Source organism: Quercus lobata, chromosome 4, assembly GCF_001633185.2.
Source record: "Quercus lobata isolate SW786 chromosome 4, ValleyOak3.0 Primary Assembly, whole genome shotgun sequence".
Taxonomy (NCBI): Eukaryota; Viridiplantae; Streptophyta; class Magnoliopsida; order Fagales; family Fagaceae; genus Quercus; species Quercus lobata.
Window position 1 is genome coordinate 82,557,877 of NC_044907.1, and position 18,652 is coordinate 82,576,528.

The 18,652-nt window shown below is 32.7% G+C and overlaps 1 protein-coding gene across 1 annotated transcript; it reads right to left on the reverse strand.

Moving 5' to 3' along the window:
• Nucleotides 1-6,116: 6,116 nt before the first annotated feature.
• On the reverse strand, nucleotides 6,117-8,045 carry LOC115985943. Its single transcript, XM_031108826.1, has 3 exons — nucleotides 7,728-8,045; nucleotides 7,041-7,370; nucleotides 6,117-6,467 (listed from the first exon to the last, which is right to left on the reverse strand). Exons 1-3 carry the CDS (start codon nucleotides 8,043-8,045, stop codon nucleotides 6,117-6,119), a joined length of 999 nt encoding a protein of 332 aa, XP_030964686.1.
• Between the last annotated feature and the right edge of the window lie 10,607 nt (nucleotides 8,046-18,652).

Here is an 18,652-nt window from a genome sequence, read left to right on the forward strand (position 1 = left end):
AAGCCATTATTGAAAGAGTAATGACATACTTTTCACCCTGTATCCAACTCTTCACAAACTGAGTGTTGGAATCATTGGAGTGGACAAAGAGGTTTGAGTAGAACTCTTTAATCAAGGTAGTCGGAGGAGGATAATCTATATCCATCAAGGGTATCCATCCCCTATGCTCAAAATTTCTCCTAATTTCCGGATCAAGCTCATCTAAAACAACTTTTCTCTTAGCCCACATAGACCTAAGGATGTTCAGCTTCTCATAGGTCTCTTGGTTTTTCTCACTGAGAAACCTCTCACTATCAAAAGCTGGAGTAAAGGTGGAGGTGGATGTCCTATGGGCTCTAGTCTTCCTAACCATGATGCTAAAAAAAAAAAAAAAAAAAAAAAAAAAAAAAAAAAAAAACCCAAGGGTAGACTGCATTAGATAAGATTAGAGCAAAAATATTGAAAAGAACAATCTAAATGATACATGAACAGTATAAACACATGATGCATGCTCTAATGCATTGAGAATAGTTCAATTATACTTTAAAAACATAGAATTGGCTTGAACTTAGAGTTTTAGAACGAAAACCCAAACTTTAAAAAACCCAATTTCAAAAATCCCAACAAATTGATCAATTTATCATTACACAAGGTAGATAATAGTATATAATGACATAATTAATCAATTACATAGGCCAATTTCAGCAAATTAATCTCAATTGAACAAAATCCCCAAATCCGAGAGTTTCAAGCCCTAGAATTTTCAATTCTTCCCAATCCACCAAATTGATCAAAATAAATCATGAGAAACATGATTAAATTATCCAATAACAAAAACCCATTGATCAATTTTGAATGAAATCATCTCAAACATCAAAAGCCCAAAAATTATTAGGTCTGAAAATGTCCCTAAAATGCATGAAAAATGAGATTAAACTAAAAAAGAAAGGGTAGAATGGTCTTACCAGTGCTAGATGAGAAAAACCTTGAGAACAATTGGAGGGAAAACGACAAAAAATTGACAGTGAATCTAGATCGGTCGAAGAGAGAGAGAATAGCTTTTTGAAAACTTTTGAAATAGTGAAGAACATGTGAAAAGATCATTTTAAAAAAAAAAACTCTCTGATCGATTTTCAATAGGACGAAAAATAGGATTGATCGATCAAAAAACATATTCGATTGATCCAGCATCAATCGAGTAGCGATTGAGCCAGGCAGATTCAAACCAAATTTTTAATCACAATTTTGATCGGTCGAGCAATAGGTTCGATCGATCAAAAATCTGGAAAAATCAAAATTTTGAAAACAAAGCATTTTAATGCTAAAACTCCTCAAAGCACAATGTTTTAGGAATAAAATGCATGAGTATGAGATGAAAAGTTTTCTCAAAACCCTTGAATTTAACCCAGATTTTCCATAAACAAGATTTTCAATCAATTTGTCCCCAATTCTCAAACTTTAAACACATCTTACATTAAAATCAAGGAACTTTTAATTTTGGATGGCCACAACAAGATCACACACAATATAATGTACCAAGTTTAGCAAAGAAGAACTTGTATAGTATGTGCAACTAGCAAGAGCTTGAGATATATGTGAGGTGATAAGTAAATAGTAATCAATCATAATTTCTACAAAATTCATCACATAAGTTTGAAAGTGACTATCATCTAAAGAGTTACATCATATAACTCTCACATCTCCTAGAACACAAGCTTGCAATCATGTAAGTTTTTTTATTTGCCTCATAATGTACACATCAATTTTATTTGATTTGAAACTAATTAAAACAACCAAGATAATGTACACACCAATTTTATTTGAATTTGAATTTTATTATAAGCTGAGGCAACACCTTATGTTTTTTTTGTGCATGTGCTACACTTTCTCAAGCACAAAATCTTATGATATGCACTAAGGTGTTTATGATTGTCTAGTAAACAGTGGTGAGATGGTTATTTATGCATTTCTCTTAGGATTTTTTAGTCCTTACAATCAAAAGCATGTGACTTCAAGATCAAGATCATGTGATCAAAAACTATAAAAAAAACTCCCACACAGCATGCATTACAAAACTCAAATTAGTAAAGTGCAACAAAATAAGCTTATCCAAGCTAAATAAGGTACATAAACATGTTATGTAGAGATAATATGGCCAACCTTGATTTTAAATCCAAGAAAAATAATGCAAAACACATTTGTCTTCCCTTTTCCTTCATTTTTTGTTTTGTTTTTTTTTTTTAAAAAAAAAAAAAAAACTAAAAAACAATCTAGCATGAAATGCATGAATATTATACAATGCAAATCCTATAAACAAAGAAAACAAAAACAACAAAAAATAATGGTCACAAAGAGTAGAGAGATGAAGCACAAGGACCAAGTTAGAAAGACTCAATTAGATCGAGCCTTTTGCATCCATATTATTCATATTAGAATGTTGAGCAACACTAGGATTGAAATAAAGATTTAAAGCCTTTACCAATTCACTAATAAGTACCATAGGATCTTGTGCTCGAGGCATAGGTACTTTTGGCTTATTTGCTCACTTAGCAATTTGCAACTTGAAACAGTTTGGGCAAATATGCCCAAAATTTCCACAAAAATGACAAACCCATGCAGGTGTATCATGCAACTTGTCCTTAGGAGGGTTAGGAGTCTTAGGTTTAGACTTTTTGAGATCAACCCTAATCTTCCTAGGAGGTGTAACTTTTGTTGGTTTGACAATCTCATTCACGGGAGGATTAGAAGAAGAAACAAAATTTGTGGAATGATTCTTAGGCACATAGATGCTATCTTCAAAACCTAGACCAGTTTTTTCTAATGGAGACTTTTGAATACTCAACATGTGTTCAAGTTTAGAACTAGCAGACCTATTTGTTTGTTCTTTAGCAACAGATAATTCAAGTTCTAAATTCTTAAATTTATCAAGCAACAACATGTTCTCAGTCTTCACGTTATCAAGCAATTCATTAGCATCAAACAATTTTATGAGCAAATTCTTCTTATCAACATTCATAACTTCCTTTGCGGTAATCTTGCAAAGCTTATTATAGGTTTCTTGCAAATAAGCATTCTTAGAGAGTTCCCCTTCAGAAGATTTCTCATCAACCACAACACTTTCATCAACTATAGCAGTAGCTATGAAAGTAACAAAGTTTCCATCCTCATCACTACCAGACTCATGATTAGAAATTTCATCATTACTAAGGGTTACAGCCATAGTTTTACCCTTTGACCTACCTTCTCTTTAGGTTTTTCAATATTATTTACTTTAGTGGGATCATTCCTCTTAAAATTTCTAAGTTTAGTATTGTTTTTACCTCTTGCCCTTCTGTTATTGTTCCTAAGAAAATTTCTAAAGTTCTTGGCAAGATAAGCAATCTTTGTAGTAGAGAGTTCATCATCAAATCCATTCCCTTCAACATCATCAACTAATTTAAGAGTCATTGATTTGGATTTTTTTGTCTTAGGTAGATCTAACTCATGGGACTAGAGAGATCCTATAAGTTCATCAACAGGGATGAAGTCCACATCCTTACTTTCAATAATGGAAATCACTTTGGGTTTAAAGTCCTCAGTCAAAGATCTAAGTATCTTCCTAACGATCCTAGGTTGATCATAGATTTCACCCAAATTATAAGCAAAATTAACAATATCATTAAGCTTAGCATAGAATTTATCAAAATTTTCATTATCAGACATTCTAATACTTTCAAATCTAGTTGTTAACTGCTGTAGTTTGTTGATCTTAATTGCCTTTGTGCTTCATGCACAGTTTGAAGAATATTCCAAGCAGTATGAGCAACCTCAACATTTGAGATCCTCTTGAATTCCTCCATAGAAAGAGCATTAAAAATAGCATTCATGGCTTTGCTATTAAAAACGGCTACTTCTTTTTGAGAAGTTTGCCACTCACTAATTGGAGTAGTGAGCTTCTCTCATCAATAGATTTCAAGAATGCTTTCATCCTTACTTTTCAGTAGGCATAGTTATTCTCATCAAAGTGAGGTGGGATCACAAGAGAGTGACCGTGTTCCACGACAACAGGGGTTAAGGATCAACTCTTAGATCAAATGATCTAAATGCTAGAGCTAACTTGCTTTGATACCACATGTACATTTTAAGACTCCTTAAACAGAAACAGATTAACCTTGTTATTTAGCCAAGTGATTAACTTAGGTAAATTATTCAGATCTAGGTTAACACAAGTAAATCACATCAATGAAACAGTGCGAAAAATAAAGAACACAACAATATGATAACCCAGGAAAACCAAACCAGTATCCTTAAGGTAAAATAGATCCATTATGAAAGAAATGAAGTTTAACAATTCTTATCGCTACCTCGAGTAGAAAACTTGCTACCACGACCATGTGACAGCTCCGTGTCCACGAATTACTTCTTTCTTGGATTCATAGCAACCACAAGTACTCCTACTTGTGTTTTTCATTAAGCTCTTTATGCAACAATTGAAACGACCACCAAGCTCTCGAAATTAATCTTGATTTTGATAACCCTAAGTATGTATGAAGGCAAATACCTCTAGATCTCACAAGAGATTCATACACATAACATAAACAACAACAATAAAACGTGGCTAGAATTTTCCTTTTATACTTAAGGTAAAACACAAAACCCTACACATCATATGGGCTTGGGCTAAGTTGGAAAATTCTACAGAAAACAATATGCACGAGCTTCGATCGATCGAGTCTAATATTTGATCGATCGAGCCTTGCAGAAAATGAACGATAATTTTCTATAATTACTCGATTCCAACTTTACAATAAACATACATTGAGTAGCCTAATGCTAGACTCTAAGTTTTGATCATGGTTTGCCAACATTACACATTGAAGTTCTAATATATTTGGATCCTAAATCCTTAGAACCTAACATCACATAATACATCTCTTAATAAATTAAAGTACACAACTTTTATTAGATCCTAAAATACACAATACTACAAAGCTAAGCATCAAACTTCCAAAACAGGGGCTATACTTTTAAAACTAAAACCAATTCCTCCCAAAACTCGACTAAGGCTTCTTCTGGTTTAGAATAAAACCTGTTGACTGAAAGAGTGGAAGGGGTGAAAGGGTGAGCTAAACAGCTTAATAAGGGTAAGTTACATGAGAATTTAATAAGAATGCATGTAAACCAAAGCATTTCATTTAAGGACGGACCCAAGAATTCAAGCTAGGAGGGCCAAAGATAAGAAAAAAAATTCAAATACACATCCATATAGTAATAACAAACGATCAATCAAGACAAATATACAAAAATCATTATTTCTGAATATATTTAGATACAATCATTTACCAACAAAAACAAAAGACAGAAAACACTATTGTCTCTTAATACATTATCTATGAAAAGGGAACTCAACGCTCTTTTAAATCTTCAAAATCATCTATGATTGAATCCAAACTAAATGTCAAAGCTCTATCCTTTTCAATCTATAACATCAGAGAATCCATCAAAAAATCATTTTCCATTTTGTTACGAAGGTTAGTTTTGACAACTTTCATAACAGAAAATGCTTGCTCTGTAGTTGCAGTAGAAATTGGAAGAGTAAGCACAAGTCTCACCATTCTGAAAACAAGTTTGTAGTGTTTTGAGTTTCTAGTTCTCACTAACTATTGACACAACTCGAATAAACTTTTCAATTTTTTGAACTTTGGATCCTGAACTACATTATGCTCATAATGATAAAGTTCTTTCTCCAACACTTGTTTGTCATAATCTGTGAAATCTTGTGGATAGAACTTCTTTACCAACAAAAAAAGATCACTAATTCTGAAAAGAATTTAATGCTTCTCGAGGTTCTAAAGCTAATCTAAGCCTAAGTAACTCCATTGCATCCTTATTAAACTGATGATTTAGTTTCTGTAGTTGAGAATCTATTGCAGTATAAAAAATATTGATTCGATAATGATGCTCAATTGTAAAGTCATCTTGCTGTTTATGAGCTCGGCGTCGCCTCCCAACATAACAATCATTAATATCTAGGACATCAATGCAATACTTCTCACAAAATGATATCACAGTAGCAAGTAAGCCATCCATCCATCATCTCTAAATTTTTGGATAAGAGCTTTAGTAGATGAAACTAAATGCATGACATTTAAAATGTCTTAAGATTGGCTTTGCAAAACTTGACAAGGTTTATCAGTGATCTCTATAGTTTCCTTCTTAAGATGCAAGATGAAGACAAATTCAAATGAAGTTAAACTATCATAAGCTGACTCTGCTTCTGCTTGATGTTCACCATCACTTGCATCATCAATTATATTTAGTAAAACTGCACATGTTGGAGTAAACATCCTTAATAAGCTAGAAACTGATCTAAAATGTGAACTCCAACATGTTTCTACAGGCCGTTGTAAAGTGCCAATTTGATTATATCCATTTCCAGCCTCAAGCTCTTCAAGATCAATCAAACGTGTTATTTCATTAGCATTGGCAACTTTCAATTGCTCATTATGCTGGCATGAAGCATTAACAGTTTTGTAGTGTTTTGAGTTTCTAGTTCTCACTAACTATTGACACAACTCGAATAAACTTTTCAATTTTTTGAACTTTGGATCCTGAACTACATTATGCTCATAATGATAAAGTTCTTTCTCCAATACTTGTTTGTCATAATCTGTGAAATCTTGTGGATAGAGCTTCTTTACCAACAAAAAAAGATCACTAATTCTGAAAAGAATTTAATGCTTCTCGAGGTTCTAAAGCTAATCTAAGCCTAAGTAACTCCATTGCATCCTTATTAAACTAATGATTTAGTTTCTGTAGTTGAGAATCTATTGCAGTATAAAAAATATTGATTCGATAATGATGCTCAATTGTAAAGTCATCTTGCTGTTTATGAGCTCGGCATCACCTCCCAACATAACAATCATTAATATCTAGGACATCAATGCAATGCTTCTCACAAAATGATATCACAGTAGCAAGTAAGCCATCCATCCATCATCTCTAAATTTTTGGATAAGAGCTTTAGTAGATGAAACTAAATGCATGACATTTAAAATGTCTTAAGATTGGCTTTGCAAAACTTGACAAGGTTTATCAGTGATCTCTATAGTTTCCTTCTTAAGATGCAAGATGAAGACAAATTCAAATGAAGTTAAACCATTATATGCTAACTTTGCTTCTGCTTGATGTTCACCATCACTTGCATCATCAATTATATTTAGTAAAACTGCACATGTTGGAGTAAACATCCTTAATAAGCTAGAAACTGATCTAAAATGTGAACTCCAACATGTTTCTACAGGACGTTGTAAAGTGCCAATTTGATTATATCCATTTCCAGCCTCAAGCTCTTCAAGATCAATCAAACGTGCTATTTCATTAGCATTGACAACTTTCAATTGCTCATTAGGCTGGCATGAAGCATTAACAGTTTTGATTACCAAAATCAATTTTAGAAAAAACCCACTAATGGGAACAACTTGTTTTGATGCTTTTACTAACGCCAATTGTATGCGATGTGCAAAACAATGAATGTAGTAAGCATATGAGCCATCATTCAAAATCAAAGCTTGTATTCCATTCCACATGCCTTGCATATTGCTTGCTTCATCATATCCTTACCCTCAAATATTTTGTATATCTAAGCAATGTTGAGATAACAAAGAATAGACCCCCTTCTTTAGAGTCAAAGCCGCAATGTCGACAACATGAATAAGCCCAAAAAAACGTTATTTCACAAAGCCTTTTATATCAACATATCTAAAAACCACAACCATTTGCTCTTCCATGGACTCATCACGAGCTTCATTAGCCATTATGCAAAACTTTGCATCACCAATTTCTTCCCGAATGGCCTTCTTCACTTTGGCTGAGAAAACATATAGAATTTCCTTTTGAATCCTAGGTGATGTGTAGGTTGCATTTTTTGGAGTTTTTTCTATTATTTCAGCAACTTTCTGATTCCAAAAAGTCACAATATCCAATGATTCAAGAAAGTTCTCACAATTAGATGAACTAAAGCTTTCACCTCGACCTCTAAAAGATATAGCTTGAAAGGCAAGATGAAAAGATATATATATTCCCATTTAGAAGTCAAACCCAATTTAAGATGAAATTTACTCTTCTAAAAAATAAGGACTAAAGTTATAGTTGTACTTAGAAAAAACAAACTAAGGCTCTAACATACTATACCCAGCCAAATCAGCTACAATAATGGTGAATGGATTTAAGGCGATGTGAAGAGAGGGGGGGGGGGGGGGGGAGAAGCATTATACTGAAAAGATAACACTATAACAAATATGTACTCCTAATAGACCATTAGAAAACCATCCTATTAGCCATAATTATATTTCCTCTGTAATGGAAAGGTAATTAATGTTATTGCCAAGCACAAAATTGAGCTTGCAAAGTTTAATTGCTACATGATCAACATATTTGATGCCAGTCCTAAAAAATCCAAATATAATAAACATGACTAGCCATCTGAAAAAACAAACAAGAAGAGAGCAAATCGGTTCAAACTTATAAAGTGTAGATAATACATGAACTCTTAATGTCTACCATCTTTGATTTCTGTGTTGCTTCTGAAAAAACAAACAAAGAATTTGGGGAAACAAAACAAACAAACATGGCAATTAAGAGATTTCGCATATTTTATGGAATTAGGGTTTTGATCCTAACCTTCCAGTTCTACTATATCAAAGTGATTTTGATCTTTTTGAGAAACCTTCATTGGTGAGTAAAGCCACGAGATGGAGATGGAGATCACCCAAGTGACAGAAGAGAACGCGAGAGAGTCGATAGCTCAGATGAAAAAGTACGTGACTTTTTTTTTTTTTTTTGGCTTTTATACTAAACCTACTTGAACGGTAGCAGGTTTTTCATTAAAATAAAATAATGGTTAAGATTAGAGCAAGTAAAATCTATGGTTCTGATTTTAGTAGGTACCGTACCCACCAAAAAAATATATGGGTACCGTAGAATGACCCATGATTTAGATGCATATATGGAAATATCCTCCAGCTTTGCTGAAGCCATGTATAAGATGCCCTTTATGTAAGATGGTAGTAGGGTACAAAATTCTTGGCAGTAGCCGACTTCAAAAAACTAAAAACACGTTAAACCTGATTTTCGATGTTTCTAGCCACTGTTGAAGAGTAGTCAAAATGGGTACAAAGTATCGCCTTTCAGTGGCCTTTCCACACTTTTTTTTATTTTTATTTTTTGGTAATTTGGACTTTCATTAAAGCAAAAAAACCAAATAACAATATAAAGGACAATTAACCCTGTAAATATCAGCAATAACAGCATGGAGGTTGGACTTATTAATATATTACTAAAAGCTGAAGCGTAGAGTTTAATTCTGCTGCTCTCACGTTGCGCCACATCAGCTGCCATGTCATTTTCTTATTTTAAAAAAATATTCTTCCTTCAATTTTTAAATGGTTCTTCTAATTTACAGCCCTATAAATCTCATCAATATAAATCCCAACCCACTACTTCAATATAAATTTGTATGATTAATGCAGCCCACCTTTTATATATTGATTTCCACTATGAAGCCCAATCCAAAGCTTTTTCAGTTCACCTTAAAGGAAAAAATAAAATAAAAATAATAATGAGGCTTAAAGGGAGGATAATATTACGTTCAGGGTTTTGAAGATATGTTACATTCATGCCGGTTTGAAAAAAAGAAAAAAAGAAGAAGGAAAGCTTAAAGGGAGGATTGGGTTTTAAATATGTAACGTAGAGGGGAGATTAAAGGGAGCAAAAAGGAAAACAAAAAAGGGAAGGAAATCAAAATTAAAAAAACGTACATTCTTGAAGCAAGCCGGTTTGGAAGGAAAAAAAAAAAAAGGAAAGCTTAAAGGGAGGATTGGGTTTTAAATATGTAACGTAGAGGGGAGATTAAAGGGAGCAAAAAGGAAAACAAAAAAGGGAAGGAAATCAAAATTAAAAAAAACGTACATTCTTGAAGCAAGCCGGTTTGGAAGGAAAAAAAAAAAAGGAAAGCTTAAAGGGAGGATTGGGTTTTAAATATGTAACGTAGAGGGGAGATTAAAGAAGCAAAAAGAAAACAAAAAAGGGAAGGAAATCAAAATTAAAAAAAACGTACATTCTTGAAGCAAGCCGGTTTGGAAGGCAAAAAAAAAAAAAGGAAAGCTTAAAGGGAGGATTGGGTTTTAAATATGTAACGTAGAGGGGAGATTAAAGGGAGCAAAAAGGAAAACAAAAAAGGGAAGGAAATCAAAATTAAAAAAACGTACATTCTTGAAGCAAGCCGGTTTGGAAGGAAAAAAGAAGAAGGAAAGCTTAAAGGGAGGATTGGGTTTTAAATATGTAACGTAAAGGGAAGCTTAAAGGGAAAATGAAAAAGAAAAAGAAAAAAAAAAACGTTGAAGTCTTCAGGTATTGCTTGAGAAGACAGAGAGTTTGAAAGCTACCCACCTTCTTGCTCTATTGTTTCTCAGTAACGGTTGCCTATCTGATTTTCTTCCTCCCTTTATTCCTTTCCACGTGGTTTATAAATGCTGACAGAACCTCCCTGCTTTGGTTGAGGTATCTCTACATCTCAATTCTTTTTTTGGGTGCAAAACTTTTATTCTCTGTTTCAAATTTTTTTTTTTTTTTTTTGATGCAAAACTTTTATGCTCTATTTATATTAAAAGCTGAAGCGTAGAGTTTAATTCTGCTGCTCTCACGTTGCGCCACATCAGCTGCCATGTCATTTTCTTATTTTAAAAAAATATTCTTCCTTCAATTTTTAAATGGTTCTTCTAATTTACAGCCCTATAAATCTCATCAATATAAATCCCAACCCACTACTTCAATATAAATTTGTATGATTAATGCAGCCCACCTTTTATATATTGATTTCCACTATGAAGCCCAATCCAAAGCTTTTTCAGTTCACCTTAAAGGAAAAAATAAAATAAAAATAATAATGAGGCTTAAAGGGAGGATAATATTACGTTCAGGGTTTTGAAGATATGTTACATTCATGCCGGTTTGAAAAAAAGAAAAAAAAAAAGAAGGAAAGCTTAAAGGGAGGATTGGGTTTTAAATATGTATCGTAGAGGGGAGATTAAAGGGAGCAAAAAGGAAAACAAAAAAGGGAAGGAAATCAAAATTAAAAAAACGTACATTCTTGAAGCAAGCCGGTTTGGAAAAAAAAGGAGGATTGGTTTAAAATATGTAACGTAGAGGAGATTAAAGGGAGCAAAGGAACAAAAAGGGAAGGAAATCAAAATTAAAAAAAAGTACATTCTTGAAGCAAGCCGGTTTGGAAGGCAAAAAAAAAAAGGAAAGCTTAAAGGGAGGATTGGGTTTTAAATATGTAACGTAGAGGGGAGATTAAAGGGAGCAAAAAGGAAAACAAAAAGGGAAGGAAATCAAAATTAAAAAAAACGTACATTCTTGAAGCAGCCGGTTTGGAAGGCAAAAAAAAAAAAAGGAAAGCTTAAAGGGAGGATTGGGTTTTAAATATGTAACGTAGAGGGGAGATTAAAGGGAGCAAAAAGGAAAACAAAAAAGGGAAGGAAATCAAAATTAAAAAAACGTACATTCTTGAAGCAAGCCGGTTTGGAAGGAAAAAAGAAGAAGGAAAGCTTAAAGGGAGGATTGGGTTTTAAATATGTAACGTAAAGGGAAGCTTAAAGGGAAAATGAAAAAGAAAAAGAAAAAAAAAAACGTTGAAGTCTTCAGGTATTGCTTGAGAAGACAGAGAGTTTGAAAGCTACCCACCTTCTTGCTCTATTGTTTCTCAGTAACGGTTGCCTATCTGATTTTCTTCCTCCCTTTATTCCTTTCCACGTGGTTTATAAATGCTGACAGAACCTCCCTGCTTTGGTTGAGGTATCTCTACATCTCAATTCTTTTTTTGGGTGCAAAACTTTTATTCTCTGTTTCAAATTTTTTTTTTTTTTTTTTGATGCAAAACTTTTATGCTCTATTTATATTAAAAGCTGAAGCGTAGAGTTTAATTCTGCTGCTCTCACGTTGCGCCACATCAGCTGCCATGTCATTTTCTTATTTTAAAAAAATATTCTTCCTTCAATTTTTAAATGGTTCTTCTAATTTACAGCCCTATAAATCTCATCAATATAAATCCCAACCCACTACTTCAATATAAATTTGTATGATTAATGCAGCCCACCTTTTATATATTGATTTCCACTATGAAGCCCAATCCAAAGCTTTTTCAGTTCACCTTAAAGGAAAAAATAAAATAAAAATAATAATGAGGCTTAAAGGGAGGATAATATTACGTTCAGGGTTTTGAAGATATGTTACATTCATGCCGGTTTGAAAAAAAGAAAAAAAAAAAGAAGGAAAGCTTAAAGGGAGGATTGGGTTTTAAATATGTATCGTAGAGGGGAGATTAAAGGGAGCAAAAAGGAAAACAAAAAAGGGAAGGAAATCAAAATTAAAAAAACGTACATTCTTGAAGCAAGCCGGTTTGGAAGGAAAAAAAAAAAAAGGAAAGCTTAAAGGGAGGATTGGGTTTTAAATATGTAACGTAGAGGGGAGATTAAAGGGAGCAAAAAGGAAAACAAAAAAGGGAAGGAAATCAAAATTAAAAAAACGTACATTCTTGAAGCAAGCCGGTTTGGAAGGAAAAAAAAAAAGGAAAGCTTAAAGGGAGGATTGGGTTTTAAATATGTAACGTAGAGGGGAGATTAAAGGGAGCAAAAAGGAAAACAAAAAAGGGAAGGAAATCAAAATTAAAAAAACGTACATTCTTGAAGCAAGCCGGTTTGGAAGGCAAAAAAAAAAAAAGGAAAGCTTAAAGGGAGGATTGGGTTTTAAATATGTAACGTAGAGGGGAGATTAAAGGGAGCAAAAAGGAAAACAAAAAAGGGAAGGAAATCAAAATTAAAAAAACGTACATTCTTGAAGCAAGCCGGTTTGGAAGGAAAAAAAAAAAAGGAAAGCTTAAAGGGAGGATTGGGTTTTAAATATGTAACGTAAAGGGAAGCTTAAAGGGAAAATGAAAAAGAAAAAAAAAAAAAGTTGAAGTCTTCAGGTATTGCTTGAGAAGACAGAGAGTTTGAAAGCTACCCACCTTCTTGCTCTATTGTTTCTCAGTAACGGTTGCCTATCTGATTTTCTTCCTCCCTTTATTCCTTTCCACGTGGTTTATAAATGCTGACAGAACCTCCCTGCTTTGGTTGAGGTATCTCTACATCTCAATACTTTTTTTGGGTGCAAAACTTTTATTCTCTGTTTCAATTTTTTTTTTTTTTTTGATGCAAAACTTTTATGCTCTATTTATATTGATATGAGATGCTTTTATTTTATTTTATTTCATTTTTTATTTGTTTTTGTGTTTATATTATTTGAGCATCCTTGGCATGCCATTGATGTGTTTGTGAGATTGCCTGAATGTCATTTCAATAGTGCTATAATTTTACTGCCCAAAAAAGTATTTTATTTTACCTTGATTTATTTGGAAACAGACATGCTTATCAGTAGTTCATCTGTGGCAGCTGGGAATGGTGTCAGTGTCACACCTATTGGACATGTGGTGCTTTTACTACTCCGCCGAGTTATTCTTCTATAGAACGTACAAGGTCTACCTACTACTACAAACTTTTCTTAACAGACGATCTTGCTGAGTGCTAAGGAAGAATCTAGCAGATTTCACTCCATGGCAGCAAAAGTAAATAAACATATTACAACTCTAAAATGTTATTATTGTTATATATTTTGAATTAGTATCTTATTGAATTACAATTTTTTTATATTTTTAAGGTCCATGTCATAATTTATATTATATTTTTCCTTCAATTTTTAAATGGTTCTTATTGATATTTTTCACTGCACTTTCCATTGAAGAGGTATCGTGATCATCTCTATTAGCTGTATTCTTGGGAACCCACCAAACTCTTATGCTTTTGTCAAGGCTTCCACTATAGAGCAAGAACCCACCGCCAATATTACTTGATGATTCTTGCAAGCATTTGACTGGACCTTCATGGCCACTTAATGTTATGATTGTTATATATTTTGAATCAGTATCTTATTGAATTACAATTTTTTTTTTTTTTTTACATTTTTAAGGTCCATGTCAAATTTTGTTCAGATTTTTTTTTAGGTTCAAGGCCACCGTCAACTTTAATGGTGAGGAGTTGTTAGATGCCGAGCTGTTGATATCTACAAGGTTTGTATATCAAGTTGAGGCAGGTGGTGTATGTTTACTGTTTTAATTTTCATGTTGATGATCATGACATGTATTGGTTTGGGGAAAAAATATAGTTGCACTTTTAATGGTTTTCAGCTCACTATGAATATAATTTAGTATAAATGTGTCCACATCTTTATTTGATTAATCTTCAGTTGCATAAGAAAGTTAAGCTTAAAGTATGTAATATGGATATGTTTTACACATTTTGATGAATCGTTTTCCGTAAATGTCAAACATTGTAAGAAACAAAAAAAAACAAAAAAACAAAAAAAAAAATTGTTCTAGGAAAACCAAAGGTTGCCAACTCCATCAACAATCAAAGAATAGAAGTAGCAGAAAGTTTAACTAATAGTTCTCCACTTGCTTCCCTCATAACTGTTGAAGCTCTAAAATGCCAATCCAAATGCTTCACAAATAATTAAATAACTTATCTTTCCTATTTTTTTCCTTGAAGGAAACATATATTTTATTGCAATTGCATCAAGGATAAATTGTTGTTGGACAAAGCTTCATCCATCCACACTATCAAATTCGTCCCAAATTAGGCATGCCTAGCCACTGTAGATTTTCCATGTTAACTTCTCTTTTTACAACAAAAACTTCAAAGTGCTCAAAGCAGGACATTTGTGCGAATTTCTTCACAGTTTGTGAACAATGTATGTGAGCAGTACATGTTAATATAATTTGTCTATACATATTCATCATGGATGGTTTTAAATTTACATTTAACTTTGCATTTATGTATTCTTATGCTTTAATTTACATATTTATAACTAAACAATGAAAATTATGAAGAAAATAATTACAGCAGTTCTTTTTCCTACTCTTTAAAAAGTCACAAATTTTCTCTTTTTTTTTTTATTTTTTTTTTTTTAATGATTTCGGTTTGCTTTGCTATTGCATCGACCCATAACAAATATGACTTTAATTCTGTTTAATGACTTGCTGACTCCATACTTGGAAATGAGGCAAAATTTTGGTTCAGTTACTGTGGCGTTATAGCATCTTCAACAGCCATGCTTGAGGCTCTTCCTCTTCATTTTCTACATACCTCACTTGAGGCTTTGTAGAAAATCCAACTGCTACAGCGGCTCTCTAAATCCAGAAAGCCACTGTAGCTCTCCAAGGCATTATATTATATTTTCCTTCAATAATACACAGCTTTTTGACTCTTATAGAGAGCTAAATTTAATCCATGGTATTTTTCTCTGGCTTTCTTATTCATATCTCCAACAAACACATGCCTCTTGGATATACCCAAACCAACAATCTAACCCAACCTAGCTAGCCCTGAGCTCCAATGTTGCTCTATCTCCAGTCCCAACATTATATACTAAAAGTTGATGGTCGGCAGAGCAAAAGCCACCTGAACATATGAATAAGTTGAGTAAAAACAGAACCACCTGAATATATGAATAAGTTGATGTACACAATTACATGTCATTAATCCCACAACCATACCATTTAACATTTATTAAAAACAATGGCAGAAAGTATATTCAACTTCATAGCATGGGATAGGAAACATTATGAGGAAGTAGCTAAGGGCGATCATGCTATTGTGAGGCAGACAATGATGAATGTAAACACAAACAGAAGCAACCAGAACTTGGAACAGGAGTATCTAAAGGCTGTTCCCATATCAAATTAAAACAAGGATACTTGGGGAAGAAAATAACAATAAAGAGACCATATTCATTCCTCCATGCATACAATTTGTAGCATCCGGGTTTTTCTCCTGCTTATACATTAGTTCGGAGCCCAACTTTCAATTGGATCACTGATTCAGGCTTTTGGCTGCATATTATATCAGATACAAATCAAGTATAAGTTGGCTTCCCCACTAAGCTGATAAAACAGACTTTTTCTGAACTAGGTGGATCAATTTTCAAGGCACAATCCATTATTAAAATGATAGTTTAAAATAATAATGATTAACTAATAAGTCATAAATTCTCAATGATGAAACAGAACAAATCTAGCATGGCAAAAAGCTCATGCCCATATTCAAATAAACTCAACTCAGCCTTATACCCAACTAATTGGAGTTGGATCCTCTTATGCCACTTGGCCCTATCTAGAACCATTTCCCTATTTCCCTGTCATATTTGGCCTCCCTTTAGCCTTCACTGCTCCTTCCATTTTTTCACATTGGCGCATCCACTGGCCTACGTTGCACATGTTCAAACCATTAAAACGACTCTTCCTCTTTTTATGCTCAATTGGTGCTATCACTACTTTCTCACAAATAACTTTTCTTTAATCAGTAAATGGAAACTTTATTCAAAATAAAACAAAGGTACAGCAAAAGAAAACAGTTACCCAGACACACAGGGAGTGTACCAAAGCATTAAACAAAACTACATAAATCTAAAAAAAAATCCAACAAAAAAATATGGGAAGACAACTCAAATTAGTTATCCACTCAAACAAAGATAAGATGAAGATGTGCTTCAACTCAATGATAAGAAAAATGGAAAAAATAAAATATGCAAAAAAAAAAAACCAATGACAATTGAACAGTCAAACATAATTTACAGGATTTAGGACTTATAGAGAAGGGTATATGGAAAGCTTCTATTCAAAAATAAAACCCAAATAATTAATTATAAATAATTGCAAATAATTTCAACAATCACTCATCCATACAACAATCAAAACACTATAAATTACAGAACAAAACAACCAAAAAATACACACCAAAAATACCATAAAAATACACTCACCACAATCACAAAAATGAGCATGCAACATGAATTACCGACAGATTTATTGCTCGAAATATTTTCCAATGTTGGAAGACAATCACCAAAATTTTTAGGCAACATCAAAATCAGGTACACAACTTTAAATTCAAATCTCATGTTTGTTACTTTCATATGAACTCGCCACTTTTTCCCTACTAATCACAATAAATCACATCCATAATTGTGCCACAAAATATTGAAATCTTATATTTCGTCTTTTTATTAACTTTTTACTATGACATAGTGCGCAATTCTATAGTCATCGTTATATTTCTAAAACGTAAAATATTTATAGCTTCATAATCAAATATTGCAATTAAAAAATAATTAAAAAATTTACACTCCCTACGGGTTGAATAGATGTAGAGTTTTTCTTTATGACTATGGCCCTTCACATTAAACTTCCCTACGTTACATAGATGGTGTATTCCAAAATCATGACATGAATGATGTTACATATATATATATATATATATAGATATATTTTCTTCCTCATTACAATGTATAAATCTATATATATATATATATACACATACATTTTCTTTCTCATAACAATGTTGGTCCGTATATCACAACTTCAAATTTCCTCTTTTCATTAACTTTTTACTGTGAAGTACTGTGCAATTCTATAAACATTGTTCTATTTCTAAAAGAAAAAATATTTTTAACTTCAATAAAATATTGCAATTGTGATAATAATAATGTTCAATTATAATTCTTAATATATGATTATTGTCATGTTTTGTCACCAATTCATTTTTTCTAGCGCATTAGTTTCTTAATATGTCTTTTCATTTTTTTTTTTTAAAACAGCTACAAGCGATTCAATTGCCTAACCAAAAGGAAAAAAATTCTTCACCACATCAATCTAACTGGACTACTCCAAAATCCATTATTCCTTCGAAACGACGAAGAAAAACTCATTCATCAATGCTTTAGGGCTGAAAACAAACAAGCACTATTTTGGGTCGGAGCTCACAAATATTTTGTACAAGATCAAACTAAAGTGGGAAAACAAATCCTTCTTCAAGCAAACATAGAAGGAGACAAAAATGCAAAGTATGGATTGGCAATTGCGTTGTTATGCGAATCAAATGATGAAGGAATGCAATTACTATTATCAATTCTAAACCAACCAGATGGAAAACAATTGCTACAAAACTATCGACAAATCCTTCGACATACAGTTTTTGGAACAAAATCATTTTGCATCCCAAAAAACCAAGCATGCAAGAAAAATGGAGTGGGTCATTGGGATCGTGAATGCCCTTACCCATATTAAAATTTAATTAAAAACACTTGAAACAACTTAATTACAGTCCTCTAAAGTTTTCACCTACCATGACGCTAACTTTGAATTTATAAAATTCTTTCTATCTAATTTTAAGTTAATTAAAATTTCCTAACTTGGGAAGACGGATGATCAACTCTTGATTGACTACAAGGCCAACTATAGTTCTATTCTTTCCACATCTAATTCCAAGACAATACCTTCTATCATGGATCCTACAGTATATTGTTTATACATATATAACACGATCATTAAAAAAATAACCACGCGCAACGCGCGGGTCCACGACTAGTTATAAGAAAAATACCTTCTAAAACTACCAGTCAACTTAGCAGAAGTATGGGCTGCACTATTCCAGTCTCTACTAATTTCTAAAAAATTTCTAATGAAGGTGAAGATGAACGAGTACACTTGCTTTCCCTTTGAATGATCTAATATGATCATCATTTGGCATGTGTTTTCAATTTC